Source organism: Gymnoscopelus braueri, assembly GCF_963280865.1.
Source record: "Gymnoscopelus braueri genome assembly, chromosome: 17".
Classification (NCBI taxonomy): Eukaryota; Metazoa; Chordata; class Actinopteri; order Myctophiformes; family Myctophidae; genus Gymnoscopelus; species Gymnoscopelus braueri.
In genome coordinates this window covers 18,874,852-18,892,202 of record NC_137617.1, presented here as the reverse complement: position 1 = coordinate 18,892,202, position 17,351 = coordinate 18,874,852, and the positions used below count along the sequence as shown (strand labels likewise).

At 44.5% G+C, this 17,351-nt stretch overlaps 1 protein-coding gene across 1 annotated transcript in view; it reads left to right on the top strand.

Moving 5' to 3' along the window:
• The window catches only part of ngfrb (nerve growth factor receptor b), a 36,466-nt gene that overhangs the window by 9,628 nt on the left and 9,487 nt on the right, over nucleotides 1–17,351 (top strand). Inside the window, exons 3-4 of the mRNA XM_080456195.1 lie at nucleotides 5,828–6,190; nucleotides 16,574–16,808. Of these exons, the coding sequence (XP_080312321.1) occupies nucleotides 5,828–6,190; nucleotides 16,574–16,808 (598 nt within the window). The remainder of the gene's footprint in view (nucleotides 1–5,827; nucleotides 6,191–16,573; nucleotides 16,809–17,351) is intronic.

Genomic DNA, 17,351 nt, shown 5'->3' with positions numbered 1-17,351 from the left:
GCGGCTATCCACGGAATGAAGTGCACTCGTTCCGTGCAATGTTACGGTAATCTCTGGAGATCGGGTTGCACACACACACACACACACACACACACACACACACAGTATTCATGGCTTCAATTACCATCTCATGATTTAGTGTTGTGAATCCTTTTGCACATGTAACTTTTGGCACGTTTCAAATTCTTTCTGTTAAATGTATGAAGTTTTCATACAAATACCCTGCTGTACTGTACTGTCTGTCTCTGAGAGTACACACATGGTTCATCATTCTTTAGCTACAGTGTAAAGTCAATATACAGCACAAGCACTTAAAACAGTGTTTTTCCAAATTGGTTCGCAGGAAGATTAAAATTTGACGACGGACATTTCTTGGTGTGGAGTTACTGGTTTTGTTACAGTTACAGCCTTGCCAAGTGTCGTCTGCATTATCATTTTCAAAGGAATACATGTTGTCAGATTAGCCTACACAATAGAACGTGAAAGCAGACTGGGTCAGAGGAAATACAATCTTCTGTTGAAAATGTCAGGCACCAAAACCAAGGAAATAGAACAGTATAGAACAGACACTTCCATTCACAGCATCACTGTGCTTCCATATCAAAAACGGAAGAGAAAGTAATCAATCTAGGGGGCTTCCGTGATGTGTTTGTGCGTTGCAGTGTGGAAGCCACTAGCCAGGTACCTACTGTATGTCCATAGCAAGTGTCAGGTCATCCTACAAAGTAGGTGGCTGAGAACACAGAAGTAGTGTGGTTATGACCTGTCTGTACAATTTTATATCTGTGGTAGGCTATGAATTTATTCAAACCACTGATTCTGAGAAAGGCAAGTTCTCAGTGGTCCAACTTGTAGATACCGTAATTATACTGATTCCAACATCAGTGTTGATATTGGACTAATTTCATGCTACATCAGGGAAATAAGCCCTGGTCTAGTGATTCGCATACTTAAGGCCTAACTGCGTTCCAGAACTAGTGGTCTCCACACAACCCTGTCCATGTAGGGAGAGAGAGGTGGACTCGGGCTGCAAGACTGTCCGAGGACAGTTATGAGAAGAGGATATGAGAATGGGACCAATTCCAAACGTTCGTGCTTAAGAGGCCCTAAAAAGCACAGAGGAAGCTATTTAGTATTAATGGTTATGCTACAATGATTAAGATCCTAAGCAGTGTGGATTTTGGATTTTGATTTCATAACAGGAAAACACACAGTCTGATTTGCTGAGGAGCACTAAAAGCGACATCTCCCCCTTGGGATGCACGTCTCTGGCCAAAGTCTGGAATTTAAGAAAACACTAAAAAACAGGCAAGTGGACGGTTCGTAACTTTATCGGACTTGCTGCATGTTAGACTTGAAAGGTCAAAGGTCACGGCAAGAGAGAGAGCTATGGCCAGGATTGTTTCAGGGTCTACTCCCACCCCATTCCAAGAGCTGTCTCCTCTGACTGCAATTAATCTCTTGGTTATGCATCATCTACTGTAACCAGTAAGTGCACTGCAAAATCCTGAGGTTCATAGTGTAAGAATTGACCCCAACGAGTCACTCTCAGAGTTAAATGAACACTCAGCATTTTGCAGCTGGAGGTCCTCCCCGGGTCAGTACATTCAGTGAAGGATGACAGACGATGATCCCAACTTGGCCGTGAGAATAGACCAGCAATTGCAGCATGATTTATCTGCCTTTTTATGGGCCCTCCAAAGAGAAATGTATATTCATGTTAGTGTAACTGAGCTCGATAGTAAGTTCTTGAGGTCATGTGTTCCGTTACTATAATAAAATCAAGGCTAAAAATATCCGATGTTTTGCACTTTTTATGTTGGGAAACGTTTTTCCCATCTTCTTTATTACATTCAGCCCACAACTATTTTCATTGACAGAGTATACTGCTGTGTGATTATTGTGTTCTGGTGTAGCATTGCGCCATGAGCTGTTTACATCGAGTTAATTTTCAATGGGTTATTGAGACTTTTCCGCTCCGACATGAACAAACAGCGACTGTGTCATCAAAAGAAAGGAAAAAATGTCACGAGAGTAGACCACACAAGTACTGCTGCAGTGACTCATGGAAAAAGGAACGATAGAAAGAGCAGAAAGAATGCAATGCATATCACGTAGCGGCTCATCAGATAACAGCATAAGGGCACTGATATTTAAAGCTCACTCTAGAGATATCGATCATATCTACAATGCAGAACCGTAGTGCTGAAATGGGCATGTCCAGAAAGAGTTGAGAGATAATGGCATGTTTCCAACTGGAGAACTTTTATCTCAGACTTCATCACCAAGTGTTGAAGTGTCGTTTTTTCTTTTTAACCAAGTAATTTGTTCCTCTACCTGTCTGCCTTGGATACGTGAATAATTCCATTTCCTTTCTCATTTTGTTGTCCAGCCATCAGGAAGGAAACAGCCCAAAGTGCATTGTTTTAATTGTTTTAACGTGTATTTTTGTAGGTCTTACCATTGCAATGCTGAGACAACAGCACTCCTGTCCGCAACACCTTAGATAAACAGTGTTTCACTTTTTGGGTCACAGATTAGTTAGCATTTGTTAGTCTGTTAAGCCTACCGTTCCTCGACAAGCCCTCTCTCTTTCATCCCTCCATCCTCAGCCGCTCCCTACCATGTCATGTGTCATGTTATTTTAGGCACATTGCCCACGTCTGATAGTATCTCTTACTATATCTATTGGCCACTAGAGTGCTAAAGCATTCACGTATGAGAGAGAGACCGGTTTCCAGAGAACGTTCAGGGTTCATTTAATGAGAATAGTTAACAGGGACCTGGCTGACCCGCTCTGAAGGAAGGCCAATGGAAACACGCAGAGGCGTTCTTGCGACTCAAACAATGGATGGTCATGAAACGGAGCAAACGCAGCTGTGCGGTTGTAGAGGAGAGGACATGCATGACAGCAAAAAATGGCTCAGTCTCATATGCACACATTTTATGTATGATGACACACGTACAGTACAAGTACTGGTAGAACATGCAAACATACACAACGTCATATACATATAGTAGCAGGTACACTAGCATATATGCAAGGTACAATACTAGATATACATCACATAATAGCCACTCGTGTAGTCCAATACCACCTCCTCTCTTTGTCTCTTTCTCACATGCACGCGCCCACACATGGCATGCACTGCACAACACACACCTTAAAGCTCTGAGGTTTCCAGAGCAGGCCAAGTTAGGAGCCCTTTTATGGGAGTTGAAAACAAAGGGAAGGATTGAATGATAGACCGGGGGCTAAAGTACTGTACAGTATATTATGATATGCTGAGCCAGGAGAAGACAGTCTATACAGCCCCCCCCCCCCTCCTTCTCTCTAGCCCTCAGCTGCAGGCCAGTGTTATTAATGTATTGACTTGCATTATTGATGCATGGCATTATGATAATGGCTCTGAGAGCACTCGTGGGGAGGAGGTGGGGGGGCTGTCTGTGTGTGTGTGTGTGTGTGTGTGTGTGTGTGTGTGTGTGTGTGTGTGTGTGTGTGTGTGTGTGTGTGGTGGAAGGAGTGGGTTGCGGGAGATAATGGGTGAGGGGTTTAACATTGTAGCACTGGACACATGTCTGGAAGATACTCCACATCACGCACAACCACACACGTGCACCGAAATGCATGCATGACTGCATGCCCGTACACCAAGAGGTACCCAGACAAACTAAATTCCACAGGACCTCAGACTGTCCCGATTCATTTGAAACAGAGACTTATCTCTCTATACCTCAAATGACTCAGCTGTTCTCTCTGCTTCCTCTTCATCCTGGTTTCTCTCTCTCTCTCTCTCTCTCTCTCTCTCTCTCTCTCTCTCTCTCTCTCTCTCTCTCTCTCTCTCTCTCTCTCTCTCTCTCTCTCTCTCTCTCTCTCTCTCTCTCTCTCTCTCTCTCTCTCTCTCTCTCTCTCTCTCTCTCTCTCTCTCTCTCTCTCTCTCTCTCTCTCTCTCTCTCTCTCTCCTCTCTCTCTCTCTCTCTCTCGTACACAAATGTGTGTGTACAATTTGATAAATTGAATTGATAAAACACAAAGAAGAGAGATTGTTCTTTTCTTTTCAATTGCCTCTGGAAGTAGAAATATTATTTATATAAAACCTCAAAACAAAAGTGCATGCAATGTGCTTTTTAGTAAAGATTATGTACAGTAAAATAACAGTAATGCTCTGTTTTATAGTCCATCCGCCTCTCTCTCTCTCAAACACACACATTCTCCCTCTCTCTTCCGCACACGCACACACACACACACACACACGGCAGATACACACCAACACAAGCTGCTCTTACAAATGGGTCTGTTGCATAATTTAGTGTTTCCCAGTTCTCTATCCAGCCGAAATACAATTCCATAAAACATGCCATATTGATTGGGTCCTCTGCATGTATCTTTCTGAGGGCATCTTCCAGGTATGCAAACCATTCATATCACAACAGTGTTCATTTAGAGGAGACCCCGATATGAAACCATAAAAGTATTATCTCTTTTAATCAAAGTGGGCCACTCTGAAAGAAAGATATTTTCGGAAATTGGGGTTTCTCTGAAATAAATGTATTTTATCAAATGTGTGTGTGTGTGTGTGTGTGTGTGTGTGTGTGTGTGTGTGTGTGTGTGTGTGTGTGTGTGTGTGTGTGTGTGTGTGTGTGTGTGTGTGTGTGTGTACGTACATTACTTACTAAGTAATTATTTAGATGAATTGCTTAAATTTGGTAAATGGACCACATTTATATAGTGCTTTTCTAGTCTTCCGAACATTCAAAGTGCTTTAAAACATATGCCACAAATTCACCCATTCACATGGGTCGGCGGATGCCAGTTATCATTATCAGCTAGCTTGTCGGTAACAGTCAGGGATTCAGTGTCTTGCTCAAGTACACTTCAACACAATGCCAGGAGGAGCCAGGGATCGAAGGAGAAACCTTCAGGTTCCCAGTCGGACAATCACCTTCTGAACCACTGAGCCATTAGGTTCTGTTGTTGTTTTTGAAAGGAAATCCACTCTAAAACAGAATTCACATATTGAATATTGTATTGTATATTTGATAATACTTTGGTGAACAATGAACATACAGATCTTCTACACAGATTAATAAAATGATCTGGTTCACACCTTCTATTACTATAATGAAATAATGTTACTTACTGTAACAAATGCAGGTTTTGCCTCATGGTGACATGATAGATAACAGGCTTGGGTCTTTGGTTTCCAGCGCTTGTGCACAAAACGATTTCATGTTCCTAACATCACAGGAATAATTTACGGCTTACAGCACAACTTCAGCAGCATACAGAAGAAAACTGTTTTACGGCTGTAACATTAGCCCTACAACAAATATATATCTGCTGTCGGACAGAAACCAAAAACTCCAAAATGTTCATTTTTCAGGAAATGAAAAAAAAACGAGTTAGGAGGTTTTGTTCATTATTGATAAGAACAGCTAAATGGACCTCCAAGCTCACAATGAGGTTGGAGGTCAAAAGGGGGTGGAGCCTGGAGTCAGCAAAACCAGCTAGCTCCACCCCTCTTTGGTGGAGCTAGCTGGTTTAGCAGAAAGTTTGAGGATCCAATGGAGTTAGCTGGTTTTGTCAGAAGCGCTTTTTAATACTTTTCATTGGTTCAATATTTGTTTTACCAACACACAGATGTAAAGGGTGTTCAATAGCACTGATTTATGGAGAAAAAAAATGCAAAAGCGTTAAAATGGAGTTAGCTGGTTTCTGCCCGACAGCAACGATATACAGATAATAATGTTTAAAGTAGTGTCCCTTTAATAAACCCTGACTTTCATAAGATGGAAGCTGAACAGCACTTCTCTTTGCTTCTTTCAGGCGAAACCTTCTCAGAAAACTTCAGCCTCGTCGAGAGATGCCTAGAGTGCACCCGCTGCACGGGTCTCCTCCGCATGCATACGCCGTGCACCGACTCCAACGATGCGGTCTGCGTGTGCGACTATGGCTATTACATGAACGACATCTCGAGCCTGTGCGAGCGATGCACCAAGTGTCCAGAGGGCAAGGGTATGCTCTTTGGCTGCGACCACGACCGCGACACCGTGTGCGAGGAGTGCCCCCGGGATACATACTCGGACCAGGAGAGCTCTCAGGAGCCCTGTCTGCCGTGCACCACGTGCGATGAGGGGGAAGAAATGCAGATACAGGCCTGCTCCTTGGTCAGTGATACAGTGTGTCAAGGTAAGAGAACCGCAGTGTTGCGTGCCCCAGGGCCTCGGGGGGGGGGGCAGTTAATTTGTTGTGGAAGCTTAGATCTCAAGCATTGTGATTTACAGGACACATTCAGTAAACCAAGGATAGACAGGCTTTCATGGTGATTGTATGTGTATTTAAAGGTCTTCAAGACAATATAGATGGATTGTACTTCTCCATTGTCTTGAAGGATCAAGCACACAACGTGTCGATGTAGATCGGCTAGTTGAACTATTTTAAAATGTTTTTCAAAATAGTAAAATATGGCTAATAAGTTTAGGCATAAGGGGTAAGGCGACATGCAAGATAGGGCCCACAATCTCCAATTAAGTATTTATTGTTCTTTATGGGATTTTTGCATGTGGTCCATTTAGGAAGTGGAGTTATTGGTCCTTTATAAGCTCTGGTGAAATTATCGTGAGCATAACTGTAAGCTGACTGAATGATGTGGTGGTTTGCCTGAGGCACGTTGAATCGCAGATGTCAGTGCATACTTGGTGTCCAACACGTCCACTGACACTACTGTACGAACACTAGCCATTTACAGTATCGACCGCACTGTCGCATCATCTCGCTTTGACACTATAGACATTGTTGGGCCAGAGACATGTAAATGCCACTCCGATGCTAATCTCATTGTCTACATGGACTCATCCCTACCAAAGTACAAAGGCTGCTCTCTCACTGTGTCTCATGGGTTTCGTAGAAGGTCATTTCTGTCAACCGGGCTCTGAATACTTTTATATCATTTCTACCCTGCGGGCATCGTCAGTCGTCACACACCAAAATGTGAATTCCTTATGATCGGCGTCAGCGCTTCATGCCAGTGACCTGATGCCTTGTAGATTAAATCAACGCTTTTGTGAGGTGACCGTGAAAGGAGTCTGTTGAGAAGCTGTGGAGTGGCTCTCTTGCCGAAGCAGTTTGAGGGATGTCGTTATCACAGTGCTGCGGACAGAGGGAGTGTTGGGCTAAAGGAAGTCTTTTGTGCTCGCCCATGATCCCATTTGCTATGTCAGGGTCTTTGGTTTGGCCCATGGGGCTGCTGGGCTGTTTGAGGGAACTTATGAGTAAAACAGACTATGACAATAAAGGAGACATGTCATTGGTGTATGTTTGTCACCAATAGAGGCCTTTGACAGACATCTGATTGTTCGTCTCGTTTTACCAAATGTGTGCAACAACGATTGTATTGTATAGAGTCAAGTCAGAACACAATACCAAAAACTACACTGGAGCAATTGAATAACTTAATCCACTATTATGTACAGGTCTTATCGATATCAAAGAAGGGCTGGCAGTTGTGACAATCAGGGAAAATGCCGTTTTGAAAGGGTGTGGACACAATATATCACCCATTCAACACCCCAGAGGATAGCAGAGTGAAATATTTGCTTGAATATTACTAGATGGTCTGGACAGAGTGTAGGGAGAGGGGGTCATATGTGACACAGTTCAGAGGCTGTTAATTAGATATATGTATTTTGTTTACAGATGCTATGTTATACAGATGCATGTCTACCTGCTATCCTACTTACTTTCTTAGCACTCAATACTCAACCACTTAAGTTACCCTGTTGACAAAGGTTCATGCCACTTAGGCTACTCTCCAACCTTACACACAAGTTGCTCTGGATAAGAGCATCTGCTAAATGCCTAAATTGTAAACAGTCATGGGCTGAATTAGAAGCCCTGATGTTGTGAGTAGGTCTACAGTATGTGCCTGAAGTACATTATGAGGTCAGCCTAACTAGCTGAGCCCCCACATCATCTGATTGATTCCACTTGTGACACTGCGTGGCTTCAGATGAAACGGGACGACAAAATGCTCAGGGAGGACACAGGAAGGTTCTCTCAGAGGAGATAAGATCTGCAAAAGAGCCATGAGTCATTCACTGAAAGTTCAGATGACCTGCTCTCTTCAGGACAAATTTGAATCCAACCAAGCGCCTCCAAGCATGATGGCTCACAGACCACAGTATTTTGGCCTCATCGTCATATGTTATTCCTCTCTCTAACTCAATCACAAGCTCTTTATATCTAATGTAATCTTTCTGAAAATGCACATGGTTTATCAGTACTTACAAATCTGTGGCGCAGCCAGACGTCCACATCCATTAGCGCTATGGAGTGAGCAATGCAGCCCCAGAGGCTAAATGCGTCCAGAACACAGTCAGCAGGGTGGAGAGCGAGAGATGAGCACTGCCTGAATATGGACAAGTTCTAACTTGATTGACTTTCGTTCAACATAATGAGGAGGACTGGAAAGTCTTCTCAACAGTACATTGGGCTATATCTTCTAAATGGGATGTTGACCTCATGGATGTCTTTGCCGTCACCATTTTGTTGGAGGTGAGGAGGATAAACAAACACTGACCAATTCACAATTAGCATCTTTTTGCTATGTTGAGTTTTCCCTTGCGATAACGACCACTTTGCACCCCATGGTGATGATGTTGGCTCAGGCGATATATCTTCGCTCAAAATCCAATTTCCTGATGCGCTACCAGAGGGATTAGTGTTTTGTTATCTGTTATGCGAGAAGAAGAACTCACTATACTCATCCCCCCCACAGTGCTGCCCAAGCGGCCTAATACAGAACAGACTGTGTGAGGCTAGACCCTCAGAGCCGACAAGAGGTTCTAAAGCCGATGCTTATCTACAGAAAGTGCGATATGACTTCCACTCTGCTGCAGGCCACCAAGCAAGGTCAGAGGTCGGGAGGTTGTGAGAAGCTTGTACGTGGCGGGGTCTTTGTCAGACGGTAGGTCAATGTGGGATTCCCACGGGGACGTGCACAGAATAACATGGCATAATCCTCACAATCCCTTCAGGGGTCAGAACAACACTGGAGCAAGTGAAGTTGATTAATAGCAGTGGTCTTATTAAGCACGCCTCAAAGGAACCTCCACCGTGCCGTTATAAATCAACACAGACACGCTGTCGGTACTGTAGGGTGGATATGATTAACCCTGATCGTCAGCGGAGGGCACTGCTACGAAAACAGAGGATGGGGCGTGAAATTGGCGTGTAATATGGCTGATAACAGGATTGCTTGAAATGTGTGTCGTGTTCACACCTGTGGAGCACATGGTGTGTTGTGTTTGTGACGTGCGTGTTTGATGCCTGTGAAGTACATAGTGTATGTGTGACGTATACCGCTGTGCATACATAGCAGGTGGCTAGCCATGCAAACACACAGCGGCAGGCCTCTCTCATGCGTAGCAAACCTTGAGTGAGCACTGCTGATGTTTGACAGAGTGCAGCAGACTGGGTGCTTTTATCACTCAGTGCCTTCAAGGTTAGATGGAAACATACCTTCCCTCCCTGACCCTGTTCCTTGTTGAGATTGTACCCAGGACAGGGCTACATGTTCTTGACCCGATCCCTCCTTGCTGCAAGCTGGGATCTACTAGGAATTCAGGGGCTGCAGGTTGACTTGTGCACTTGCAATTCAACACTCCAAACAGTCCAAATGCATTATGCAAGCCCAAGTAAGGGGAAGTTCATGGGTTTATTCTGGACATGTCACGCAATACACACCTATGCAAACAAACACACACACACACACACACACACACACACACACACACACACACACACACACACACACACACACACACACACACACACACACACACACACACACACACACACACACACACACACACACACACACACACACACACACACACACACACACACACACACAGGGAGCAGGTTAAAGTCATTGGCTGATTGAACATGGCAGAATTGAGAGCACATGGAAGGATGAAGGTCAGGTGGGTGGGGTTCATAGGTGGATGGAGGCAGGGTGGTTGGGCCAAGTGCGTTTGGTTATTGAGCGGGGAGTTGAGGAGGAGGGAGGAAGGGCAGGAGCTGTTTCCTTCCTGTGTTTGGCTGACCTTAACGATTGACAGGCTGCCCTCCAGAAATCAGGAAGCAAGTCTGATCAGCTAACCAGCAACATACACATCACTCAAAGAGAGGGGACTTCAAACTAGGGGAAATCATAGGTAGAGGGGTGCCTGGTGGCTCTGCTAGTGCACAGACCATATGCTCCTTGTCAGCGCGAGGACCCAGGTTAGAATCAGACTCCTGTCTTGTCTCGCCTGTCTCGCCTCTCTCTCTGCCCTTGGGTTCCTGTTTCTCTTCGCTGACCTATCTGAAATAAAGCATTAAATATGGCAACAAAAATAAGAATATAAAATGTATATAAATCCTCTATTGGAAAGAGGATTATGGTCACTAGGGTTGGGTTTAGAGGGAGAGAGGGGGCAAAAGAAAGAGAGGGAATGAGAGGGAATGAGAGGGAAAGCTTGACAGGTTTAGCGCCAACATGCCAGTACAATACAATACAACACACACGTGCATAGTCAGAGAGTCAGAAAAATGCAGAGAGAAATAGTGGGGAAATACCATCAACATTCCTGACTCCTGCAGTGTCCAAAACACGAGCACATCAACGGCTGTGACGACCCTCTGACCCAAGTGGCACAAAACTATTCTCTGTTTCTATATGCACAGTCACTCATTGTATCGCCATAGCCATAGCCCGGTCTGCCCTCTTTGACACCAACATCTACAGTCTCATATCAGTTCCACTGATTTTGGGCTCTTAAGGCCATGGATGACCTCCTCTCTATAACCCCTCGCTCCCTGGTCAATACAAAGCCAGGCCTTGTGGTGGTAAAGACAGTTTTGAAGTCTCTCGCCTCTTCAACCCACGCACACCCCCTCCAAACAACCCCCCGTCCGCAAACAAGAATCGCCCCTTTTATGGCAAATGTCCCAATCTCCTGCAGAACTACCATTCTAGTGGAATTTGCCCCCTTGACATTGCGGCGGGAATTCGGGAGACGGGAGCTGCTTGGGTGCTGGTGATCCGCTCCGGTCCAAGGGGTGACCACAACACTTGCGCCAGCGCTCGTGCAGCCCATTCCCTGCCAGTCGTCCCGGATTGAGAGCCAAGGTTTTGGGATTAATGAGTTGAATATTTGTTACTCTGACATGCCCCCCCCATATGACCTCATTTTGGTGCTATGGGACAGAAAGCCAGTATTGTAAGGTTTGCACAACTTTGCATCCTGTGCTGTGCCAGAGTACCATCGCTGAGCAAAGAAAGCTGTGTCCCATTAGTCTGCTACATCTGCACACAACTGTTAGTGAACATTTTACTGCAATTGTGGTGCATTAACCATTTGAACCCTAGCGTCTGTATGCTGGGGCGAACATGCAATGACATAGCAGATCCACAAGCTCACAACCCATCGCAATGTGAGCTTGTAGATCGGCTATTTTCGACGGAGAGATTTGGTGTAGAGGGAAAAAAAGGTGCTGACCGAGTATCGAGCCCTGGGGGATGCGGGTCAACTAAGTATATACAGGGTTTAAGTGGTTAACCACTTTAAACCTGGTGTCCCTATTTTGGGCATGTCATTAAACAGTGGGTGGAAACATTTTTCTACAAGCTCACAATGTTCCGTGATGCGATTTGTTGTACACTTGTAGATCGAAAACAGAGGAAAAAAGGAGAACGATTCATAACTCCTCACAGGACTCCTCAAGGAGGACCTCAGAACAATTGTGGGGCGAAAGATGGAGCATATGTATGGATGGATGGAGAGCTGTTGCAGCAGCATGTAGCAGAGAATGAGAGAGATGGACAGAGAGAACAGATGCTGAGAGAGAGCGTGTCCTGGTCGATAAAAGCGATGGAGTTACTCCTCTCCACTCTCAGGTTTCTCTGGGTGACCTCTACGAGTGCCGATCACTTTCTGCCGCAGAGCAGGAACACATGCACCCCCCCCCCCCACACACACACACACACACAGAAAACCCATGCACACACACACACACAGACACGCCCACGAAGGAACACACCCATACAGCCACACAAACGAGTGCATATACACACGTATAGGGGTGTGTTCAGACGATAGCACGTGTGCAGAAAAATGAGACAGATCTCGGGCGGAAGGTAGGGAAAAAAGGGAGAGGCCAATGGGAGAGGGGATAAAGTATAAGAATCACGGATGGGATGGGTGTGAACAAAAGGGGAACAGTAGTCGCGAACGTCTAAAAGGGATCAAGACTAAGGCAACATGTCAGTGATAACCCGCAATCATCCTTTCATGCTTCATCTGTATGCGCTCAACGATATAAATCCTCTCTAATGCCTGGTGTGTACTTCGTCGTACGACAGTGTCCCGCGGCGACAATTGCAGATCTACAAGCTCACAGTGTGTGGCATCACCCTCGCTGGTAAGGATACTTCACGCTTCCAGGGCAGGTCTTGGCTCACGGCCCGGGCAACGGTTTTGGCAGTGCTCACACATAATGACATGTAATAATAAGAAACAAAACGCTACTTGTGCTGGAAACCCCTCCTTATGCCTCACACGTGTGAAGTCGGGGCAAAAGTATACGGTCGAGGCCGTCACCACAGGAGTAACACCTGTTGTCTGGAGTCTGCAAGAGGTTGGAATGCAAGATTTGGCTCAGGTGCAAATCTCACACACCCAACCCAACCCAACCCAAAGCATACATGCACGCAGGCATGCACGCAGGCACGCACGCAGGCACTCCCCCCCCCTCCCCCCCAAACACACACAGTAAATTCATCAGTGTTAATTTAATTCTGAAAGACTGGTTGGGTTAAATGCATACATATTTGAATGCATCTAAATGCACCAGTCATACTACAAAGATATGATTAAGTTAAGCTACTGAGAAAGGACTCAGTTATTACTAGCAACATTACATTAGTCATTACTTTAAGGCATACTGTAAGTGTGCCCGGATATCCAGTAATACGTTAGTCATTAACAGATAAAACCAAAAGGACTATTCCAGTAATGTCCTGGATAGAATAGAATACCTAAACAAAACCGACTGGATGGCAAGCGGGCAAGGGCTATAATTTAGTCCATAGACTGTCATTTTGACAGGTTCCATGTCTTATATAATGATACACATAATGGGACACTACTGGTACGGTTTGACCATGGGAACACCCTCCACTCTTATCTGTAAGTGAGCAACCCTGCCTCTTTAGGCAATGGTTCCCAAAATGCATTTTGTGACAACATCACATTATTATTATTGCACTATATACTAACTAATTTATATAAGAGTTTTTTCAGAAAATTTCAAAAACTGCTAAAATACAAGCTCGCATGTAGCAACGAAACTTGTTGTGAGCTTGTAGAGCAGCTATTTTCACTATCTAACAATAAATGTGCGACATCTTCTGTGCGTCCGTCTCTAGTTCATGTTTCTCGAGAATCGTCCGACCGACCGACTCCAAACATGGCGTGCATGTCACCGACGACCCGAGGGAGTCGACTATTTTCTTAACGATTATTCTAAACATGAATTTTTCGATCGCCGTATAATCGAGAAGCGCCATTTACAGTATATATGAAAAATATATATCATGGAATCATTTAACCACTTAAGCCTTATTTTATACTTTGATGCACAACGATGTCGTGCAAAAATAGTGACATCTACAAGGTTCGCGATGTGACTTTCATTTTTGCCTATAACGACCAAAAATCGGTCTAGATTATTAATCAATTATTCTATCAAATTATCGATAATCGATTCATTTTTATAATCAATTAACTCAATTACTTGGATTAACTGTTGCACCCCTACTCCAGAGTCTAGAAACCTCAAGCAACCTCCTCTTGGCTCATTGGAAATAAGCTGAGCTCAGCAGTGTCCTAGAAGGTCACTCCCTCTGAGACCAGCATGGACTGCCCGAGCACTTTGAAACTCTGCTCTAAATGTTCATCACAGACAGACAGGCAGATAGGCAGATAGATAGACCTACAAAAGGCGGATATACGGTGATGATGTAGACTGGGTGAAAAAAATAAAATAAAAAAGATAAGAGAGACAAAAAAAAAAAGAAGCAGGTAGTCTTCCGCAACGAAGGAGGAAGGAAGACAAAGAAGGAAGGACGGACAGACAGTGAAAATGGGAGGGGGTACATTCTCAGAGCTAAATTAACGCCCAGGATTTTACTGTGTAGGAGTGAGAAAATGAGATCGGGCAATGTAAAAAAAGGAAAGAAAAAGGAGATGTTATATCCTGATAGAGAATTGGGGGGGGGCATTTGTGCTGGACAAAGAAGATCTCTGTCACTGAATAGTATCTGGTATCCTTTCTAGTGGGGATGGAGGGATGGAAATAGGGGGTGAAAAGAGACACAGGAGCCAGGATGAGGGAGGGAGGGGTCCGGACGGGTGGGTGGGCCGATAGTAACGAGGTCGGGTGGTGGTGGTGGGGGGCTGGATATCATTACATTAGCAGGAGAGAAGCGAGCTGCAAATGGGCCCATTTTCTGTCATCCATACGCAAACTACGGTTACAGCAAGTCATCAGAGTAGTTGAGTTAATATCGGATGTCTTAGACGTCATTTATTTAACTATTTTAGCCTGCTAGCAGATAATTCTTTTTTTTTACAAAACTGAACAACATCAAATAATCCAGGTATTTAGTGATGAAGACAATGGAGAAAAGTGCGACTATAAGTGTGTGTGTGTGTGTGTGTGTGTGTGTGTGTGTGTGTGTGTGTGTGTGTGTGTGTGTGTGTGTGTGTGTGTGTGTGTGTGTGTGTGTGTGTGTGTGTGTGTGTGCGCGTTGCCAGAGCCAACCATTTGTGAATAAGCTGTGTTTTGCTGAATGAGCTGGATGCACCTCTTAACTGCGGCCCATCGCGGTTCATTGAACTCAGCAGGGGGGCAGGGCAGACACAGTGGAGAGCTCTCGCAAGTAAATTTGCAGTTTTGTTGCAGACAAACAGGCAAGGTCACACAAAGTGTCAGCTGGGGACACCCTTTCATCCAACAAACAGTTAAAAACAAGTTGTTAAAGACGTATGAGACGCTCAGCACATCAATCACTGCTGACTAAGAACAAAGCAGTTTATGTGCAGGCGTGCCTAACTTCACAATAAGCTGTAGAGAACTTAAGTTAACTACAGTGCAACATCTTTCCTCTTTGTGCAAAAGGGTAATACAACACCGGTCTCAAGTAGTATGGTTGGTAAAACATCTAGAAAGATCAATGCCTGTGCAGTATATGGATTACAAATTATGTCCGCCCAGTATAATAACTTAATAAAGAAGGGCTAGTAATTGACATGGGTACAGTAAGTCAATTGTAAAGTACGTCTCATCAAAACTCCTTTAGATAAAAGCCCCTGACAACAGCAACTTGTCTAAGCAAGGTCTCGCTATAAATGTTTCACCACATGAGTGAAAAATGGATGCCTCATGCGCAGCAGCTCTCTTGAGGTATTTAGAGCCCTCTGAGCCCAACAGGATGATTTCCTGTTGATGATGTGAGTAACTGTAAGTAAATGACAGGCGGGGATAGGTTTCCACATCCGAGCCGAACAGGGAACATGTCTGCTTGGCGGTAATGGTCGGGTAGAGTGGGCAAAGAGTGGATGGACAACCGGGCTCTTACCCCGTTAATGACTCCACAGGGAGTATGGAAAATGACCTGCTGTAAGATGGAGTGTGTGTGTTTGTGTATGTGTGTATACAGTACATACACGTATATATACACATTATGCAGTGAATAATGTGTGTTTGTGGTTAAGGTGGCCCATCCTCTATTGGGTTTTGAAAATGGACTCGTTGAGGTGCATAAGCAGTAGAAGTGTGGGGAAAGACAAGATGGGGGTTGGGGCGTTTTAGCTGCAGGGTGGTCAGTCTGTCAGGCCTAATGAAATTATGCACGACGTTCATGCCCACTTTTTCTACCCTTGGGGTCCAACCACCGCTTAAGGTCCCAAGATCTCCCCAAAGGCAGGGTATCGGAGAATACACAGTATGTTTCTCCATCTGCTACTGCTACTTAAAGAGGGGGCAAATTGTGCGTGAGGGGGGGGAGGGGGTAGTAGTGTTTGACCAGCAGTTCACCCACTGGTGAAAGAAGTACATGACATCCTTTCTGCTTTTGCTGAGCTACTTGGGAAAAGCACTTACTGACTGTATACAGTACCTCTCAGCTGCTTCAGTGAAGCAGCTTAATAGCCATAAAAAAAAGAAGAGTAGTAAGGGAAGGAGTATCCAGGTGTGAGTGTGAAAAAGAGCATTAATGTGAAAAAGCCAATGTCTTATTGGTAAAGGTTTTTCTCAAGTCTTAAAACATTGCTAGTTGTGTTTTAGATGCCTGTTCAGTTATGCTTCAGGTATAGCGAGGTTTGTAGTTAAGAGATCTGATTGACAATGTGCCATCAACAATAAATACAAATCTTCAGTGTCCTTTGACAAGACAATTTTAATATTACGGTATCATTTTGTTGATAAAACCTCATACAATTCTTCGTCTATCCTACTCTGTCTCAGGTCTGTACACTCCTCCTGCCCCCACCCCCTCCGGGGAGCCTTGCTTCTCCTGCTATGATGACCTTCCGCCAGACGCCCCTCCACCAGATGGCCCCACGGACAGCACTCCCACCACGACCGACGGCGACTCCCCCAAATTGATCTACCAGGGTCTGAATGATAAACTCATCCCCATCTACTGCTCCATTCTCGCAGCTGTGGTGGTTGGCCTGGTGGCCTTCATCATCTTCAAAAGGTGAGGAAGATGATGGATGTAGAACAGATTCAAGGGATAGTTTGGTTTTGAAAAAGCTTTAGGACATTTTGTATATATATTTGGCCTGGATGCGTTATATGTTGTTATCCTTTATTTCTGCAGCTGTAAAGGTCATTACACACCGGCGATTATTTTTAAAATTCGGACTCGTTCCGAATAATTTTTGGCTCCATGGAAGCTTGCATTGACTTTATAAGGTTTTAAAAAAAACATATTATTTGCATGAAACATTCGCCCCCGTGTGTAAGGGGCTTTAGAATTGGGACCCAAGTTTTGTTTCTTAAAATAAGTACAGTGGGTTAAACATGTAATGAAAGAAAAACAGAATCAACAGCCGTGAGGAACTGGCATGGGATTTTCAAGACATGACAAATTCATGTGAGCAAGCAAAGCCAATCTTATTTAGAAATTCAGCTGTTTCATATTTAATGAAATCATCTGTCCTTTTTCTGAGTGAGAGCTCACAAGCCTTTCCCCTCTGGTCCTGGGGATCGAACTAGGGCCTGTATTATCCACTAATGG